Source organism: Carassius carassius, chromosome 7 (genome assembly GCF_963082965.1).
Source record: "Carassius carassius chromosome 7, fCarCar2.1, whole genome shotgun sequence".
In the NCBI taxonomy this organism is placed as follows: domain Eukaryota; kingdom Metazoa; phylum Chordata; class Actinopteri; order Cypriniformes; family Cyprinidae; genus Carassius; species Carassius carassius.
This window is the reverse complement of record NC_081761.1, coordinates 35,544,507-35,564,522: the sequence shown is the minus strand read 5'-3', so window position 1 is coordinate 35,564,522 and position 20,016 is coordinate 35,544,507. Positions and strand designations below refer to the sequence as shown.

The 20,016-nt window shown below is 39.6% G+C and overlaps 1 protein-coding gene and 1 pseudogene across 1 annotated transcript; one reads left to right on the top strand and one right to left on the bottom strand.

Annotated features, from left to right (window-relative positions):
* Positions 1 to 884: 884 nt before the first annotated feature.
* On the top strand, positions 885 to 4,969 carry LOC132144259 (uncharacterized; annotated as a pseudogene).
* Positions 4,970 to 5,142: 173 nt separating this feature from the next.
* On the bottom strand, positions 5,143 to 14,438 carry LOC132144082 (B-cell receptor CD22-like). The gene is made up of 10 exons (XM_059554820.1): positions 14,338 to 14,438; positions 13,966 to 14,020; positions 13,333 to 13,659; positions 6,788 to 7,051; positions 6,342 to 6,596; positions 5,986 to 6,243; positions 5,798 to 5,897; positions 5,663 to 5,720; positions 5,505 to 5,576; positions 5,143 to 5,428 (listed from the first exon to the last, which is right to left on the bottom strand). The coding sequence occupies exons 1-10, from the start codon at positions 14,401 to 14,403 to the stop codon at positions 5,366 to 5,368; spliced, it is 1,518 nt and encodes a 505-aa protein (XP_059410803.1). The 5' UTR covers positions 14,404 to 14,438; the 3' UTR covers positions 5,143 to 5,365.
* Positions 14,439 to 20,016: the final 5,578 nt, after the last annotated feature.

Here is a 20,016-nt window from a genome sequence, read left to right as displayed (position 1 = left end):
AAGCAAAATGGCCTGAAATATAGACAAAGCCACCTTGTAGTTATACCAATATTTAAAGCAAGCCTCTTCATTACTTTTACAAGCATTTAGATGAAACAGATGTGTTAAGATACATGAAGCAACTCTTTCACAAACAGAAAACTGCAGCTTATGCAATGCTGCATCCTGTGTTTCTATATTTTTGGGAACTTGCAATAAACTGACATATAGGCTATTTAACAGTTGTGATGTTTCTCAGCATTTATGTGATATGTACACACACACACACACACACAATATATATATATATATATATATATATATATATATTATTATTATTATTTTACTTGCTTAATATTTGTTTGTTTGTTAGTTTTCTTAACTCTTTGAGTTATCTTTTTATATTGACTCAGGCTTTATTTACTTAGAATTCTAAGTATAATTTTTTTTTTAATAAATTTATAAAAGGTAAGGAAAAGTTAAATACCAAACTTCATATTCATTTGGGTTATTTTATACTGACTCAATGAGTCCAGGAACATCACTGAAGATGTGTCCAGTAGCATCAGTAGATGTATTTGCACAGCTTTAATCTGATTCAATCAGTGACAACCATGAAAAGCATGGTGACAACCGGAGAGTCGGTGACAGCTCGGAAAGACAGCAATCGGGGCAGAATGGGCTGGCAACCTAATGGCAACCTAATTTTGTGTCTTCTGTGAGGGGGACTCCCACAACAAGCTATGATGAACCTAATGGAAAAATACCCCCAGGGGTGCCCGAGAGGGGGGGGGGGGTGAGCACCCCAACTGGACTTTGGCAATGGACAAAAGACAATACGAAAGCAGTGTATATGTGGCAAAATCTGCAAGAATAAAAAAGGCCTAACGATCCACAAAGGGAGGATGAAGTGTCTGGTGGGGACAGGACCAACACATCAGACAGGTGTTCAACCTGGTGAGACGCTGGAGGAGCCAGGCCCGGAGTCACCCCACAGTGCCCGGAACCTCCAAGTGTTGTAAATGACTCCCTCTAGCACAGGGCTGGACAGGGACAAAAAATTGGCCCGGGCATTTTTGCCCAGACCGGCCCACTATATGATCATAAACACCACCCATCTTTGCACGCCCTTAATTATATGCATACCAACTCCTATTCATTAAAACCACTAATGCCATGTAATGAGTGAGTATAGGAACTAGTGAGAGTTAACAGATGAAATAAGTCAAAATTTTATATTTATTAATACAGTTGAACTATACTCCACAGCGGTGAATCCTAAAACAAGCTATAAGCGGCTCTGGCATAGCAATACCAGTGTTTCTTACAGGATTTTTGTTAAAACTATGGTAGTGTGTCCTCGGTCCTTCTAGGGGGGTTCGGGAGCTAGCCCCCCGGTGAGAAAATTTTGTGCATTTTAATGTTAAATTCATTAATCTGGTGCACTTTGAGAGTTTAAAATTAAAAGCTCCAACCCATATTCAGTGTGCAAATTAAACAAAGAAAAATTCAAACCTCTTTTAGTTACAGTGTCTATTTACATTACACCTATACATAATAATAGTTATAATATTAATCCAATGACAGTAATAGCCATATTTTGTAAAACAAATGCACAAAAAAATAAAGGAAACTTTCTTAATTAGTTGTACCAATTTCTATACTTGAAAGAGATAAGCACATGATCTTTTAATTTGACGCAAACTGCATCAAGCTTTTATTTTGGCGGAAAACATGGTTTACAAACGCCTCTTATTAAATTTCTAGTGAATTGCGGTAATCGTCAACTATGCAGATGTGGAAATAATCTACACTCATGACATGGCCTAAGTGTTTTGAAAGTAGTTATGCTTACCGCAGGCTCTACACTTTCTCATCTCTCTCCTGATCCTCCGTCCTCACTCTCATCATCTGCCACAGGAGCTGATGAAGGTCAGAAAACATATATTTTGACACAGTTTACAGTGTCTGCTTTAAGGGCCTGGTTCTATTTTTTCACGCTATTTATCTGCACATTCCTCGCGTTTCATCTCCATCTTTTTTTATAGATACACACTGACACTGCTGCCGCTCGCTCACTCGTTTAAAGTTGTGATTGGGCCAGCCCAGTGTCAATCAAGAAAAGAGCCAATGGGCCGCTGATCTACGTGTTTCATGGGCTGGTCTGTCAGAAAAAAAAACTAACACTGACTTTGACCAATGCATTACACCGGCACAAACCCAGCGCCGCCAATTAAGCAAAACAAAACAAAACGAATGGGCCGCCTCATCATCAGCATTTCCGAACGGTTCGGTGAAGAGGTGAATGAAGGAGGCTCGGATCTCACTCAAATAACCAATGCGAGCAAGCTGGCAAGCTGGTCTGCTCTTAGGAGGAGATTGATCACCACCTGAAGGAAACATACAGCGACCCAGTAAGAGAGCAAGAGTTGGGGGAGTGCAGCACTCTGATAGACCCTCCTGGGCTTAGTGTGCAATTCAACATGTCAGAGCTGCAGCTGAAGTAGGTTCGAGAGGTTGTCGGGAAAGTGCGAGCTAGTTCCGCTCCAGGACCAAGTGGCACTTCGTACAAAGTGTACAAGAACTGTCCTAAACTCCTGCTGTGCCTGTGGAAAATCCTGCATGTTATCTGGAGGAGGGGCAGGATCCCTGAACAGTGGAGAGTTGCGGAAGCGGTCTGGATTCCGAAGAAGGAGAACTCCAAGAATAGAAGCTCCAAGCTCCAAACTCCAAGATAGAACAGTTCCGCATTATCTCCCTGTTGTGCATTGAAGCTAAGATCTTAGGACCTGATCTCCAACAGGCTGAGCACCTTCCTATCAAAGAATAAGTTTATTGACACATTAGTCCAGAAGGGTGGAATTGCAGGAATGTCTGGGTGTTTGGAACACACAGGAGTGGTAACACAGCTCATCAGAGAGGCTAGAGAGAACAAGGGCAATCTAACAGTGCTGTGGCTCGATCTGGCTAACGCATATAGCTCAATACCACACAAGCTAGTGCAGCTCACCCTCACAAAACATCATGTCCCGTGCAGAGTCAGAGACCTCATCGCTGATTACTACAACAATTTCAGGATGAGAACTTCTTCAGGAGCAGTGACATCAGGCTGGCACAAAGTAAAGATCGGAATCATCACTGGATGCACAATCTCTGTAGTTCTGTTCTCCCTGGCCATGAATAAGCTCATAAAGTCTGCTGAACCAGAGTGCAGAGGGCCCAAGACGGAGTCAGCTCTACGCCAGCCACCGATCACAGCATTTATGGATGACCTCACGGTCACCACAGAATAAGTCCCAGGCTGCTGGTGAATTGTTAAGGGTCTCGAAAAACTAATGGAGTGGGCACGGATGCATTTTAAACCAGCCAAGACAAGAACAATGGTGCTGAGAAGAGGAAAGGTGGATGATAATTTCTGGTTTAGTGTAGTCTGTCAAGAGCTTAGGCAAGGTCTTTAACAGCACCTCAAGGGACTCCGCATCCATCCAGTCAACCTGGACTGAACTGGACAGATGGCTAAAAACAGTGGATCAGTCTGGAATGCCAGGGAAGATCAAAGCTTGGCTGTACCAACATGGCATTCTTCCCAGAATCCTGTGGCCAATACTCGCCTATGAAGTGCCAATCTCGACCGTGGAAACCTTAAAGAGAAAGGTCAATAGCCACCTCAGAAGATGGCTGGGGCTTCCAAAGAGTCTAAGTTGCATCGCACTCTATGGGCACCGCAACAAACTGCAACTGCCGCTTAAGTCCTTGGAAGAGGAGTTCAAGGTTACAAAAGCTAGGGAATTGTTGCTATATAGAGACTCTAGTGACCCAAAAGTAGCAACAGCTGGGATTGAAGTGAGGACTGGTCGGAACTGGGAGACTGAGGAGGCTGTTCAACGAGCAGAGGCAAGATTACACCACAAGAGGCTGGTGGGGGTGGTAACAAGAGGCAGGGCTGGACTGGGTTCTTTTTCAACTCCCCACATTGACACCATCAAAGGGAAGGATAAGCGCTGCCTAGTCCAGGAGGAGGTGAGAGCAGTGGTTGAGGAAGAGAGAACCTGCAGGACAGTAGGAATGAGGCAACAGGGTGCCTGGACACGATGGGAGAATGTGATCTAGAGGAAAGTGACATGGGCGGAGCTGTGGAAGGCGGAGCCACAGCAGATCATTTTTATCATTCAAGCGGTATATGATGTGCTTCCCAGTCCATCAAACCTTCACATATGTGGCAAAGTGGAGTCTCCAGCATGCTCACTGTGCTCTAAGCGTAGAACCCTAGAGCACATTTTGAGTTGCTCCTCAAAGGCACTGGGAGAGGGAAGGTACAGGTGGAGGCATGACCAGGTACTGAAGGCCATTGCAGAAACCATTGCTACAGGAGTCGAGTGGGCCAAGCGCTCCTGACCCTCCAAGCAAGCCATTGCCTTTGTCAGAGCTGAAGAGCTGCCAAAACCAGCCGCAAAAATATCTGCAGGTATCTTGGCCACTGCGAGGGACTGGTAACTGTAGCTGTACTTGGAGCAGCAACTCAAGTTCCCCAACCACGTTGTGATCACCACCTTAAGACCCGACATCGTACTCTTTTCGGAGTCCACCAAACAAGTAGTTATGTTGGAGCTTACAGTCCCCTGGGAAGACAGCTTGGAAGATGCCTTTGAAAGTAAGCTCGCCAAGTATGAGGGACTGGTCAGCGAGTGTAGACAAGCCGGATGGAGAGCTAGGCGTCTCCCAATAGAGGTAGGATGTATAGGCTTTATAGCCCGATCCCTGGCCAGAGCCTTCAGCTTGTTAGGTATAGATGGGGTGAGGAGGAGAAGAGCCATCCGCAACACCAGCGAAGCAGCAGAGAAAGCCTCAAGATGGCTGTGGCTAAAGAGAGGAGATCCATGGAGGAAGGGTAGCTAGATTTGCCAACTGGACACAAGCTGTGGTCTGATTAACCACTGCTGGGTCGCCTGGATGAGGGTGTATGATGTTGAAAGCCCCAAAACACTCAATGAGTCCAGTAACATCACTGAAGATGTGTCCAGTAGCATCAGTAGATGTAAGTAGATGTATTTGCAAGTTTTTTTTACTTACAAAATTAAATATTTCAACTAGCATCAACCAGAACATGACTAAAACATTTTAAATAAAACAACAGTTGAAATGAAAGAACTATTTATTGGATGAATAAGAAAATATGCCAAATTATGTGGAATGAACATGAACACTTTGGTTTTGAAAACTTAAAGTAAGTCCACTTTACTTTCAGAAACACTAACAATTAACTAAACTTGTCAAGTTGAAAATACTTAATATTCAAGGTATGTCAATGTAAAGAGATATTTAAAAGTAAAAGAAAAATTTGCATTTTCACAGCACAGCTTTAAAAATGAATGCCAAATTGAAATTGTCAAAAATTATCATATATAGGATCTTCAGGGTGGTCTGTGTTCTCACAGGATCTCTTCATATTCTAAAGAAGAAGTGAACATATTAATCACTAACAAGATCTGATGTTAAACATCCACATGATAAACAGAGGAACTCACATCCAGTGTGTCATATTCAGAACATCTGGACTTGGGCTCAAGGCTCATGTAGGCGTCCTCAGAAGACTCCAGCTGAGGAAACACAATGATGAGAGAATTCATTCTCCCTCCAGAACTGACAGACACAGATGAGAAGATACATGAGGAGATTTACTCACAGTCTTATTGTGTCCTGATCCTCCAGGCTTTTGCTCTTCTGATTGAGTCGCTCGTTTCCTGAGAGAGAAGAAATGAACATGAACTCAAACTGACTTTGAATCTTTCTGACAGTACAGACACAGAGTCTCCTTCACCTTCTGATCAAATCCCCGATGAAGACCATCAGAATCACAGACGTCAAGACAACAGCTGCAGAGATTCCCATTGTGAACATGATCAGAGATGAGCTGCTTTCTTCAGTCATGCAGACGAGAGGAAGAAGAACTGTTACTCTTTACATACAGACAGTGAGCTCATTGAGATCAACAGAGATGATTCTCACCTTTAACAGAAACAGATGCTGATCTCTGAGATCCATGTTGATTCTGAGCCTCACAATAGTAGCGTCCGCTGTGTCTGGAGTTAAAGCTGGAGATGATGAATCTCTGTCCAGATCCAACAGCTGAGCTTTGATTCTCCTTAAACCAGCTGAAGTTCAGAGCAGGAGGGTTTGAGTCACTGCTGCAGATCAGAGTCACTGAATCTCCCTCCACTATTTCACCAGACCCATTAATGGTCACCACAACATCTCTTGGAGCATCTGAAACAGAAAGAATGAAATGTCTCATTAGTGAACAATAATAAAACACACTGGAACAAGAGGATCTGTTCTCAGTTCTTGCACCAGCGTTCACTCACACTTCACATTCAGCATCACATTATCAGAGTCTTTCTCTCCATATTTATTTCTGGATCTGCACTTGTATTCTCCACTGTGATCAGAGCTGATGTTTGAGATGCTGTAGATTCTTCCAGATCCTATAGCTTTTCCTTTCTTGAACCAGCTGATTTCTGCAGGTGGTTTTGCATCACTATTGCAATGCAGAGTCACTAAATCTCCCTCCACTATTTCACCAGTGGAACCGATGGACACTAAGACACTCTTTGGAGGATCTAAACAGACAAAGAAGTAAGCAATGACAAGCAGTAAAACATACAGTTGTACTCAACTCCAACCATGTTTATTGCTGTTGCTTTGTAAGCATTATTATCAGAAACAGTGAAACAAACTGATGATTGTTGATTTGCCATTTCCTTCTGAAGACACATGAGATGTTTCAAAATAAAGCTCTCAGTTAACTTACATCCAGGTCTAACAGTGATTTCATCAGATGTAGAGTTCAGTCCCTCATGACCGCTTATGGTGCAGGAATATCTGCCTCCATCCTTCAGCTCGACGGACTCCAAAACAAGTATGTTTTCCCCATGGTGTTGACTGTGCAGTTGCCCATCTTTCCTCCAAATGTAGGTTGGTACAGTCATGGAGGGGATGCATGAACCACAGACAAACATAATCAAGTCTCCCTCCATCACAGCATCAGACTCTGTCTTTACCTCCAGGTTCGCATCTGGAGCAGAAAGAAGAAATCTATGCTTAACATGTAACACATTAAATGTAGAATACGTTACATGTATGTAATCAGATTACTTTAATTACTCAAGTCACTAGTAAAGTAACACACTACTTGTTATTTACAAGAAAATATCTGAGTTACTTTTTCAGATAAGTTACACCAGTTAGTTTGATTTCCTATTTTCTTTCCCCATGTTGAGAGAAATCTGGAGTAAGTACAGAAACATTGTGTGCAATGTGTAACAATGCTTGCTGTATTCCGTTGCAAAAAAACTAATTCAGTATTCCTCAAAATGAATATAAACAGTGAAATGCAAACAACTCAAATATGATGCAAACATGCAATAATTAAATGTTAAAGTGTGTCAAACACCTATTACCTGGCCAAGTACCTTGCACGCAGTCTGGTGACTTCTGGACTGAGCTCTTTTGATGATAAACCTATGAGTTATTGGGCTTGGAGATCATCTTTTAAAAGTGCCATTGTGGACCTTGACCTCAGGCCAGTGGAATAGTTAGATATCAAATATCTCGGAAGAGATTCATCAGAGAAGGTACAAAGGGCTTGGAGATCATCTTTTAAAAGTGCCATTGTGGACCTTGACCTCAGGCCAGTGGAATAGTTAGATATCAAATATCTCAGAAGAGATTCATCAGAGAAGGTACAAAGAATAAAACCAGTTAATATTAGGCACCCATATGCAGGTCTACAAATGGCTTGAGAGAGATTAGAAGAAATGTGTGGCTCTGCAGAAGCAATTAATAGAGCTCTCTTCTTCAAATTGGAAAGTTTTCCTACAATTACAGATAAAGAGCCATATAGGTTGCGTGATCTTGGAAATTTGCTTGCAGAGCTAGAGGCAGTTAAGCCAGATGGCTATCTTCCTGGGTTGTCCTATCTTGACACCGCTCGTGGATTGAGCCTTATCGTTGGGAAACTTTCTTACAATATCCAAGAGAAATGGATATCTTATGGCTCCAAGTACAAGAAAGAGCATTCTGTGGCATTTCCACCATTCTCTGTATTTGCTAATTTAATTAGTTCAGAAGCTAATGCAAGAACAGATCCTAGCTTCACTTTTTTTTCTGCAGTACCTCAACAAAAGAGAGACAGATAAGATAGATACAGGCAAGCTTCAATAACTGTTTATAAAACTCAAGTTGATACATCTGAGAGAAGAAATGCAACTGCCAGGATAAGATATGTTGATCCTTGTAGACACTCTCATCCATGATAAGTCAAATCCTCTGTAAAAATGCAGAGGCTTCAGAGAGAAAAACCTTGAACATCGTAAACAGTTGCTTAAGGAACATTCAGTATGCTTTAGGTGCTGCTCCTCAATAGATCAAATGGCAAAAAACTGTAAAAGTGTAATTGAGTGTATTTAATGTGGCAGTGGCCATCATATTTCAGCTCTACACCCTGAAGAAAAATGTCTTTCCTCTCTCAGAGGATGGCAGGGAGGAAATTGACCTAACTACTCAGGAGGTAACATCAAAATGTACTGAAGTTTGTGGAGCTGGAATGAGTTTTAGAGCATGTTCTAAGATTTGTTTGGTTAATGTGTATCCTGTTAGTAAGAAGAGGAAATCCAAAAGAATGTATGCCATTTTGGATGAACAGAGCAACTGCTCACTAGCAAGAACAGAATTCTTTGATAAGTTTCAAATCAAAGGATCTTCTTTTCCATACTCACTCAAGACATGTGCTGGATTGAAAGAGACATCAGGAAGGAGAGCAAGTGGTTACATTGTGGAGTCACTGGATAATAATGTAAGCCTTCATCTTCCTATACTGTTAAAGTGCAAGATTCCTAACATTCGTTCTGCAATTCCCACCCCAGACGTAGCATGCCATTTCAGTCGTCTCAAGGATATTGCACATGAAATACCAGCCCTTGACCCAGATGCTGACATCCTTCTTCTCCTTGGCAGGGACCTCATTAGGGTCCACAAGGTCCACCAACAGATTAATGGACCACATAACACTCCATTTGCTCAAAAGTTTGATCTTGGGTGGGTTTTCATTGGAGATGTTTGTCTTGGAGGTGCTCATCAACCTTCTCATGTAGATGTTTTTAAGACCTCCATACTTGAAAGTGGACACCCCCAGCTTCTTCCACCCTTGTGAGTCAGCTTCATGTAAAAGAGTTCTATGGCACTAAAATTCAGTTTCAAGACCATCTCACTGAATGTGAAATGCTCTAGCAACATGTGCGAATGAGAAGTTAGGGCAATTGCTTTTCATTCGTACATCTAGAGATCATAAGCTTGACCATAAGCTTTCATCAGTTGATAATAAAAGGTTTCTTCACTTAATGAACAAAGAGTTCTATCAAGATGAATGTACTGACTGGGTAGCTCCTTTACCATTTCAAGTTCCTAAAAGAAGGCTCCCAAGACGAATACAGAATGCATGTTTGTACCAATGTAAAAACTTTCATAGTCACAGGAAAAAGGAGGCGATAACCAGAGAACGTGCAAATGACATTTTAATAATAAAATAAATACAAAACAGTGCGACAGCCCCTCATGGACGACTTCTGCACACAAACAAAACCAACACACAAAATAAAGTCCAGGCCTGGTCCTCTCTTATCCTTCATTGTCATAACTCCTCTTTTATCCTTCCAGAGCTCCTCCACGGGACTCGAGATCGGTGAGTAGCACAGGTGTCGTTATTTTTCCAGTTACTCCACCGGCCTCGACCAGTGCTTTAAGTGGGCCGGTACGCACCGGTACTCAATACCGCCACTTCCAAATATAGCTCTTGAGCATACCGCCACCTCTCTGTGTGCCCAGAACGTGCTTTTAGCGTACCGGTACGCTCATTTGAACATCTGTTTTAATAGAGGTTTTAATCTTTGCCTGCACTGCCGCTTTTCAGAGCGCCCTTCACAATGCAAGTTTTCTAATTCTTCCCACCGAGAGCAGAGACTACATTACCCATACACCCTTGAGTTTTACAAGTGAAAAGCGCATGCAACGCGACAGTCCCGAAATCTAAACTGTTGTCCCGAATCCCGAATCTGGCCCTAATTGTCCCGAAAATTATACTAAAGCAAAATCTTGAGTAGTTATTGTCTGATAAACATTAAACACTGTCTGCGGAGGTTGAGACGTCCTGCAACCAGCCCCCGCCGGCTGCTCATTGGCTGCAGCATCTTTTTAAGTTCTAAAAAAATACCGTAGGCGGCTAGGCACGAATTTAGTTATTCATTTATCTAATTAATCTATATCCACAAAGACAACACAACCTTTATGTCCCCTTTTTGTTTTAAAGCTTGATGAAGAGAGCCCAAGCTGCAGCTGCGAGGAGGACAATGATGCACGCGTACAGGAGTGAATGACAGTTCACGGCACTGTGTACAAAAAATACTCCGCTACACAATTATTTCGTTATTTTCGTTTAAGCTTATTAGCGTTAGCGTTACAGAAAGGTCTGATTTATGCACTGTTACAACAGTCATTGTTTTTTTTTTTCTTTTTACAATGATATTTGAGTTCATGATTTTAATGTTGTTGTTTTTTGTGGCAGACTAAAGAGTAATGACAGATGGTCGATATTTGAATAAAAATTTGTTTAGTTAAGGTTTGAAATTCATAAGCCCCCCCATCCCGTCACCCAAGACCCCAGACACCAACCTTACCCCCCTCCCTCCTCCCAAATTTAAGCCAATCTCATCTGGTCACCCTATTCTAAGGGTATTTTTTTCAAAATCCTTTTGCACATTTTATTTATGTCCAGTAGTTCTTTCTAGCTCAAGCAAATCCACAAACTAATAAAAGGATTTATTATTTTTTATAAGGTCGTCTGTTGACTGCTGTATATAAAACCCCTTCAATATAGTTGTTGTAACCTCAGGGGAGGAGGGGAGTCATCAAAAAAAAAAAACTTATATATATATATATATATATATATATATATATATATATATATATATATATATATATAGGCTATAATAGAGTACCGGCACCTCTTTTGGGCCACTTAAAGCACTGGCCTCGACCCATTCCCACGGCTCTCGGCAACGCCCCACAGTGTTTATATGTCTGGCAAAAGTCCTTCCCCCACTGTTGCCATATATGGTTTGCACAGAGCATCCAAAGAGGAAGAAAAGAATTTCAGCAGTGAAGTGAGAGAGTTTGTTGAATGTGACTTCTTTGTTGAAGATGCTTTGAAGTCCTTTCCTTCTGAAGCAGCAGCAATTCAAGTCCTCAAACAAACTCAGAATACGCTTGCAGTAGAGAATCTTAGGCTACATAAGATCATTTCTAATCGACCTGCAGTGATTGAGGCATTTCACCCAGAATATCGTGCTGTGGACATCAAAGATGTTAACCTCTTTGTGGAAGATACTCTAGTACAGCATAGCCTAGGAGTGTCCTGGAACATAGCATCAGATACCTTTACCTTCCAGGCTGTTGATGACAAGAAGCCATTTACCTAGCAAGGTTTACTGTCAACAGTAAACAGCCTATATGATCCCTTTGGTTTCATTGCTCCTATTACCATCAAGGGCAGGTTGTTGCATAAGGAACTCTCGGCAGAAGACTGGGATTCCCCATTACCAGATGACATGAGGCCAGAATGGATACGATGGAGGAACTCCTTGCAGAGTCTGCAAGACATAAAGATACAGCGTACTTATTCCCCTTTCCCTACTTTAGAGCTCCAGTCAAGGGAGTTGTATATATTTGCAGATGCATCTGTGAAAGCTGTAGCAGGTGTAGCTTATCTGAGATACACATCTAAAAAGGGTCAAACAGATCTTGGCTTTGTGTTTGGAAAGACAAAGTTGGCACAACAGTCAGATCTCACTGTTCCAAGATTGGAACTGTGTGCTGCAGTTCTCACAGTTGAGATTGCAGACATGGTTGTAAAAGAAATTGGCTTGCAGTTCTTGCAGTTTCTTCACTGACAGTAAGATTGTTCTTGGATGTATTCACAACCAAACAAGACGTTTTTATGTATATGTGAATAACAGAATCCAACGTATTCTTCAGTCACCTTCTCCTAATCAGTGGAAGTATGTTCCATCAGATGGCAATCTTGCAGATCAAGGATCTAGATCTGTAGCAGCTGATCTTATTAATAGCACAACTTGGCTTACAGGGCCAGACTTCCTTTTGAACTCTCCACTCTTTCATTCATTGTCTCAGGAAAGCAATGACCTTGTTGATTCTGCATTGGATCCAGAGATTCGACCACAGGTGATTTCATGTCTAACCGCAATACCAAATCAATCAAGCCACATCTCACAGTCATTCTCACATTCTGCTAAAGAACCAGGATGTAGTGGATGGCATCTTAAGAATCCCACAGGAGATGAGTTGGAAAATAAATATTTTGGACAAGATGGTATCATGAGTATCTTCCACTCTTCAGAATATGCAGAAGTGGCAAGACAAGAAGCCTTGTCTCATGGAAGGAGACATTGTATTGATGAAAGATAGCCAAGCTAAGCAAAATCAGTGGCCTATGGCCATTGTTGCTAACACGTTACCTAGTGAAGATGGCCTTGTAAGGAAAGTTGAATTGAAGCTCATTAGAGAAGGTGTGCAGAAAACCTTCTTACGTCCAATATCGGAAATTGTTTTGCTTTACTCACCCTAAAACATTTCAGTAAGCCAAAGATTAAAGTGGGGTATTAATGAACCCCAGACGGGGAGTGTGTTGGACTTAATATTTTGATTCATGACTTTTATTTTGATTTTCATTTTGGGCTATGAATTGAATTTCCTCCTAGTCCTCCACCCCTGATTTCTTTAAGAGGAAGTAAGCCATATTAGTTTGGTGTTCACTGCAAAAATAGAGTGATTTCAAATGATCAGATTTAATTTTTGATTACAATTATATTTAACCATTAAAATTCTAAATGGAAAAAAAGGTAATCCTAAAAATTCTAAATTCCAGGAAAACAGAAGTGCAAAAAGAGTACAAATTGTAGTAATCATATGCTTAACTCCTTATATAATTATTAGGGGTCCTTGGAAATTGTTTTTTTTTTTATGCTGCACTACGTACCTTTGGACCCCTAGCAATTGAAGAAATAAACACAAGTAACATGTAGTTTCATGCTTCGCCCGAAAAATTGCATACTGACATTGCTTACTATTTAAAAATTGTTAATTCGGGAAAAAAATCACATAATTTAGCTTTAAGCAACCCAATGATTAGTGGTTGATTCTGTATAATTGGTTAAATTCCAGTTCTTACACTGAAATCGTAAAGGTCTTTATTCACATCTATCATCTATCTGGCTCTCCACTCACCTGTTACTTCTAGCTGGATTCCCTGATTGTTTGTCCAAGTTTGTCCGGAAGTAGTATTGAGAACAAACCGGAAGATGCCAGCATCACTCTTCCTCACGTCCTTCAGCAGCAGCGAGCAGTTTCCAGCGGCAGGCTGCACACACTCCACACGGCCTACAAAAGCAGGGTCCTGAGAAACCCTGACCCTCTGCCCCAACGATCTCTCAAAGAGCCATTCGGCTGAGCTCACCTGCTCATTTGGAGAAGTGTGTTTGCAGGGTATGAGCACCATCGACTGCCGGACCACACACATTTTGCTGACGATATGAGTCACGTCATACTGCACACCTGCAATACACATATAAATGCATGCTTGGAAGACAGCTTGGAGACGCACTAAAAATCAAGGTACTTAATTAGGTTCGATGAAGAACCTTAAAACACTTAAAAATAAAGTGCACAGAAGGGACTACACTGCAAGTACTGAAAGCTGTAATCTGTGACCGTTTGACCTCAACTGAAGTGACACAGGATGCTGCTGTAAGAGAAGTTGTTGTATGCAAATGTGCTGCCAGTAAAGCAACTTTGTTTTCTGCTTATCGGAAAACAGCCTTCGGTAAAGACTGGTGTTCATTATGTTATCACATAATATACCTTTTGCCATCAGAGAGATCCAGATGAAGGATTGAAGCAGTAGAGCTGGACACACCTTTAAGACATGAGATTTATCATTCAAAAACCTCTATAAATCAAATAACTGATTTATCCGTCTTCACACATTGAATATTATGACAAGTAAATAAAATGTATCCCGTAGTGATTTTTCCATAACCTTTTACAGAAGCATGTAATAAAAGCATGTTTGCAGCCTTGTTTTTATCACTGCTTGACTTAAACTGACCATAAATGACCAGACTGTTCATTAGTTACAACTATACGTATTGTGCTAAAATACAGTGCAGTGCAGTAAGCAATCGATCATCTCAGTAATTTCAACCTAAAATGAATTAAAATGAAATAAATTACCATGATACCGTTGTCTTCTAATGATGAACATAAAAACAGCCTGTAGAAGTGAAGACAACGACTCATGAGACAAGATACCAGAATAAAATGTCCTCTTTCTAAAAAAACTGTTGACCACACTTGTCTTAGGTGGAGTCGTAACTACAGGAAATACTGTAGCTCTGAAGGCGCTACTAAAAGTAAATCACTGGGTATGGGTCAAAATTATAAATTTTTCTTTTATGCCGAAAATCATTAGAACATCAAGTAAAGATCATGTTCCATGAATTTTGCTACCGTAAATATATCAAAACTTAATTTTTGATTAGTAATATGCATTGCTAAGAACTTCATTTGAACAACTTCAAAGGCGATTTTCTAACTATTTAGATTGTTTTGCACCTTCAGATTCCAGATTTTCAAATAGTTGTATCTCAGCCAAATATTGTCTGATCCTAATAAACCATACAATGGAAAGCATATTTATTCAGTTTTCAGATTATGTATAAATCTCAATTTCGAAAAATCAACACTTAAGACACTTAAAGTTGACACTTAAATGTCATTAGTATAGCTTACCATGCATAATTCCCCTCACTGTTTTTGAAACATGAACATGAGTAAACTTCATCAGATGGAAATGATAAAAGAGCCATGTGTACACTACAATATCTTACACTCTCATAGGGAAAAAAGTACAAAAGCTGTCACTGGGGTGCTACCTTTTTAAAAGCTACACATTTGCACCATATTTACCAATAACGGGGGCATATTAGTAACTTAAAGGTAGATATTACCACCAAAATGGTACATTTCAGTGACTTTTAAAAAAGTACCACCCCAGTGACCGCTCTTGTATGTCACAATCACATATTTTATGTTCCTGGAACATGATTCAATTTTCACGAGATTATGAAAGATATATAGGCTAATAATAACACTCTTCCTGTTTTTATGACTTTTTTCTCACTTGTATACTTGTGAAAGTAATGTTACATGGTTTTACAGAGTGTTAACAGGGTTGCTGTCTAGTTTGTGACACTGCACGTGTTAAAGCCCTCACACGAACACAGCATGTGCTAAACCTTTGTGGTTTAAAACATCTGGAGCTCACATCTGCTCTTCGAACACATGGCTCTCCAGATGTAGGGCTGAATAGGAAAGTTATCATTAGTTATCTTCCAGTAACTAATGATGAACGGGCACTTTGAAGAGATGTGTGTCTGTAAGTTACTCACAGTGGACTGACTTAAAGGGATAGTTCACTCAAAAATTCATATTCTGTCATCGTTGACACATTTCCACAAATTGTTCCAAACCTGTAATATATATAATTTTTTTCTGTTGAACATAAAAAAGATACGTTGAAGAATGTGGGTAACCAAAGAGTTTCTGCTCCCCATATGCATAAATCCCCCCTAAAATTATGATTAAATACCATGCTGTGTATTGCAAATAACAATGTTTTATACTTTAAATAATTGTGTAAGTAGTAAAACAACACAAATGGGGCAAAACCGCATTTTAAGTTTAGAAAGATTTTTTGTCTCCCCCTTCCTTGCTTCACAGTGCTCTGGACCAAATGCCTGCTTTACTCTTTTACATCACCTACACACACAAGTACTGAGAGAGACGTCAATAGTTGAGGAGCTCCAGGAAGTAAGGCTGTCAAGGATATTTTATTCACTTAAAAAGAACTTAAAAAACAGCCTGTGGCAACAGTAGCAAAAGTAGCCCAACTCCATGGTAAAACCGTGGACTTGACAACATTGTGAGGGATAGTTATTAAGCCTCTTATTAAGAAACCAAAACTAGATCCTAGTGAACTGGCAAATTATAGGCCTATTTCAAATCTTCCATTTATGTCTAAAATTTTAGAAAAAGTTGTGTCTGCTCAATTGAGCACCTTCCTGCACAAAAATGATCTGTATGAAGAATTACAAATGACCTGCTTCTTGCGTCAGATCAAGGCTGCATCTCATTTCTAGTCTTACTTGATCTTAGTGCTGCGTTCGACACCATAGATCATGACACACTCATAGATCGATTACAAAACTATACAGGTATTCAAGGGCAGGCTCTAAGATGGTTTACTTAAATGGGGAGTCATCTCATTTATCACCAGTAAAATATGGAGTGCCACAAGGATCCGTCCTAGGTCCCCTTCTATTTTCAATATACATGTTGCCCCTTGGTTATATTATTAGAAAATACAGGATTAGTTTCCACTGTTATGCTGATGATACTCAGCCATATATCCCAACGAGACCATGAAACTTCTAAATTATCTAAGCTAACAGAGTGTGTTAAAAATGTAAAAGATTGGATGACCAATCATTTTCTCCAATTAAATTCGGATAAGACAGAGATATTAATTATTGGACCAAAAAACACTACACAGAATCTTGTAGATTACAATCTGCAACTAGACGGATGTACTGTTACTTCCTCTACAGTCAGAAATCTGGGTGTTATATTAGACACAATTTGTATTTTGAAAACCATATTTCCAATGTTACAAAAACTGCATTCTTCCATCTTAGAAACATTGCCAAGCTACGAAACATGTTATCTGTTTCTGATGCAGAAAAGCTAGTTCATGCATTCATGACCTCTAAACGGGACTATTTTAATGCACTTCTAGGTGGTTGTCCTGCTTCTTCAATAAACAAGTTACAGGTGGTCCAAAATGCAGCAGCTAGAGTCCTTACCAGGTCAAGAAAATATGATCATATTATCCTAATTTTACCTTCTCTGCACTGGATACCTATTAAGTTCCGTATCAGTTACAAATTATCATTACTTACCTATAAGGCCCTAAATGGTTTAGCTCCTGCGTACCTAACTAGCTTTCTACCACGCTACAATCCATCACGCACCCTAAGGTCACAAAATGCTTGACTTTTGGTAGTTCCTAGGATAGCAAAGTCCACTAAAGGAGGTAGAGCTTTTTCACATTTGGTTCCCAAACTCTGGAATAGCCTTCCTGATAATGTTCGGGGTTCAGACACACTCTCTCTGTTTAAATCTAGATTAAAAACGCATCTCTTTCGCCAAGCATTCGAATAATGTATCTCAAATTGTGAGTGTAGTTGCATCTGATCAAATGCGCATTCTTATTGTTTAGCTTGGGTTAAACTAATTAATTTAACTTTGTTGGATCAGCAGCTATGCTAATGATGTCTCTATTTGTTTCTATGTTTTGCCACGGGATGTAGATTTACACAAGCTCCAGTCTGGATCCAGAACACCTGAGAAGAGATGATGCTGACCCTCAGAGGACCCCAGATGATGCTAATCCTGAATCAACAAACAGAACTAACAAATATTGTGTGACTGCATCATATAATAATTATTAATTATCAATAATATTAATAATGTTCATCGTCTGGCTGACTACGTCTTGTATAAATTTTTCTAAAAATCCTGTCATACGTGCACAAACTGACAGTCACCACTTATAAGCTATTACTAAATATTGTAGAAACATAGTTTTCTGTAAAGTTGCTTTGTAACTATTTGTATTGTAAAAAGCGCTATACAAATAAACTTGAATTGAAAAAAAAATTTATTTAATTGAATAGTAATGTCTACAACGGACACGAGCGCTGTCACGGCGCGACCACAACAGCTTGACGTTGTCTAATTTGGCAATGGCCTCCCTGCTGCACTAATAGTAGTATTCATCTGTATATACATATCCTCACAAGTACAATTTTAGCTGGATTATTTGTGTCCCTTTCAAAAATTGCTCTAGAAATTTTATGTTTAATGCCCCCCTACCTGTTAGATGAAATTAATGCCCCTGCTGGTCCCTAATAGTGCCTTTCGCACCGCAGGAACCTTTTCATAGAACCAGAACTAATTGCGGAACCCACTTTTGGCCGCTTTCGCACGTCAGGAACTGAGTGCGATTTTAGACTGCCTTTTCCGAAAGCCAAATTAGCTCCGGAGCAGTGTCTAACCAGCACAACTAGTACTGACCGTGACGTAAGTAGACATTGATTGGCCAGATGCATTGAAAACGCCATCACCCGCCATGATTTAAAACACCATTTAACCATACTGTAAACATTGTATCAACTTGGCAAGTATGGAGAACAGCGATAAATATACGGACGCTGAAGTGCATGGACTTGTAGCAAATGTAGCACTGCCAGTTTTGTTGGAGATTCTTAATTGTCCTTTCCGTTCTTTCAGGCGCTTTACCTATACGTTGAAATTTCACATCCATTATTGCGAACCATTTAAGGAATGTTGAATTCATTATTTGACTGGTTGAATTCTACAGGATTTCTGCGAGACGTGTGTGTCTTGTTCTTTAACATTCCACCTGAAAACAAAGATACCATGGCGTTGTTTACAACTGTGTTGACGGGCATTTAACAGGATCAACTAAATGCTGGATTTTCAAAAGTATGTGGAAATATTTAAAGTTTGCGGCATAGAATCTTTATAATATGTCCAAGAGATTTACACACCGGTCTTTTATAGTTGCAACATTTCCACGCCTTGAAGCATGACGATGAACGAAACAAACTGTGATTTGTTGTTGGTCATGTTGTTCAAAGGGCGGGCCTTGGCCAATGAAAGACGCGAGACTGGTGCGAATGCAACCCTTTAAATGGTTCTGGGAAATAGTTCTGGCAAAATCGTCCCAGTACTGTACATTCAGTTCAGGAACTAAAGTAGTGCGAAAGGCCTTAATGATTTTTTTTCTCTACTATGGAAGTAACTGAGGACCAGCAGCTGTTTAGCTGCCCACATTCTTCAAAGTATCTTCTTCTGTGTTCAACAGTAGCAAAAACTTTATGCAGGTTTAGAAAAACCTGGGTGAAATATGACAGAATTTTTTTTTTTTTGGGTGAACCATACCTTTAAAGTGCACATCCATGCTATGAAAGGGATAGACCTAAAGTTTTAATAAAATTTGGATAGTCTGTTAATATGATATCCCATATTATCAGAGCTTGATAGACAAAATTATTATATTTTTAAACAGATTAATTAATAGATTATAATTAATGATAGACCCCATTTATTAATTAATCATTATATTAATGATACATTTATACATTATAAATAATAATTTACACATTTGACATTTAAAAAAATGCGAAACTATTTTTGATCATTATTTTATATTATTTTATTATAATTATAATAATTTTATTATTTTATATAATAATTTATATAATTTATTATTATTTATTTTATTTTCATATAAAATATAATAATTTTATATTATAAATATTTTTTATTTAGAAAAAATGGAAAAATAAATTACCTAATAATGTAGACCTAATTTGAGCAAGTGAATAAAATAGATAAATAAATAAATAAATAATTCATCCCATACAGGTCACAACTGAGAGCAGTCAAAAAGACTAATAATAATTAATAATTATAAATAATCAAATTTAAAATAACAATATTAATGTGTTCTGTTGCGATTTTACATATTTGAGCATGTTTTCTCGTGGTTTATTGTTGAGAGTTCCTCAATGATTATTTGTGTCCTTTAGTTGGGGGGGTGAACTCTTGACTCGTGAATGAGTGTCCCTTATTTCGTCTTGCTGAAGGTAGCAACCCTTTTGTAGGGCAATAGAAAATACACTTTGTACAGAATAAAAACTATTACGCCTATGCTGACCGGACTCTGCGTGTGTGTGTGTGTGTGTGTGTGTGTGTGTGTGTGTG

Excerpts from the sequence above, each read along its gene's own strand:
- LOC132144082 (XM_059554820.1), bottom strand. The coding sequence starts at position 14,403 with ATGAGTCGTTGTCTTCACTTCTACAGGCTGTTTTTATGTTCATCATTA. Across the intron at positions 5,721-5,797 it reads ATCGGGGATTTGATCAGAAG|GAAACGAGCGACTCAATCAG; the intron begins GTGAAGGAGACT and ends CTTCTCTCTCAG. Across the intron at positions 5,429-5,504 it reads CTGAATATGACACACTGGAT|AATATGAAGAGATCCTGTGA; the intron begins GTGAGTTCCTCT and ends CTTCTTCTTTAG.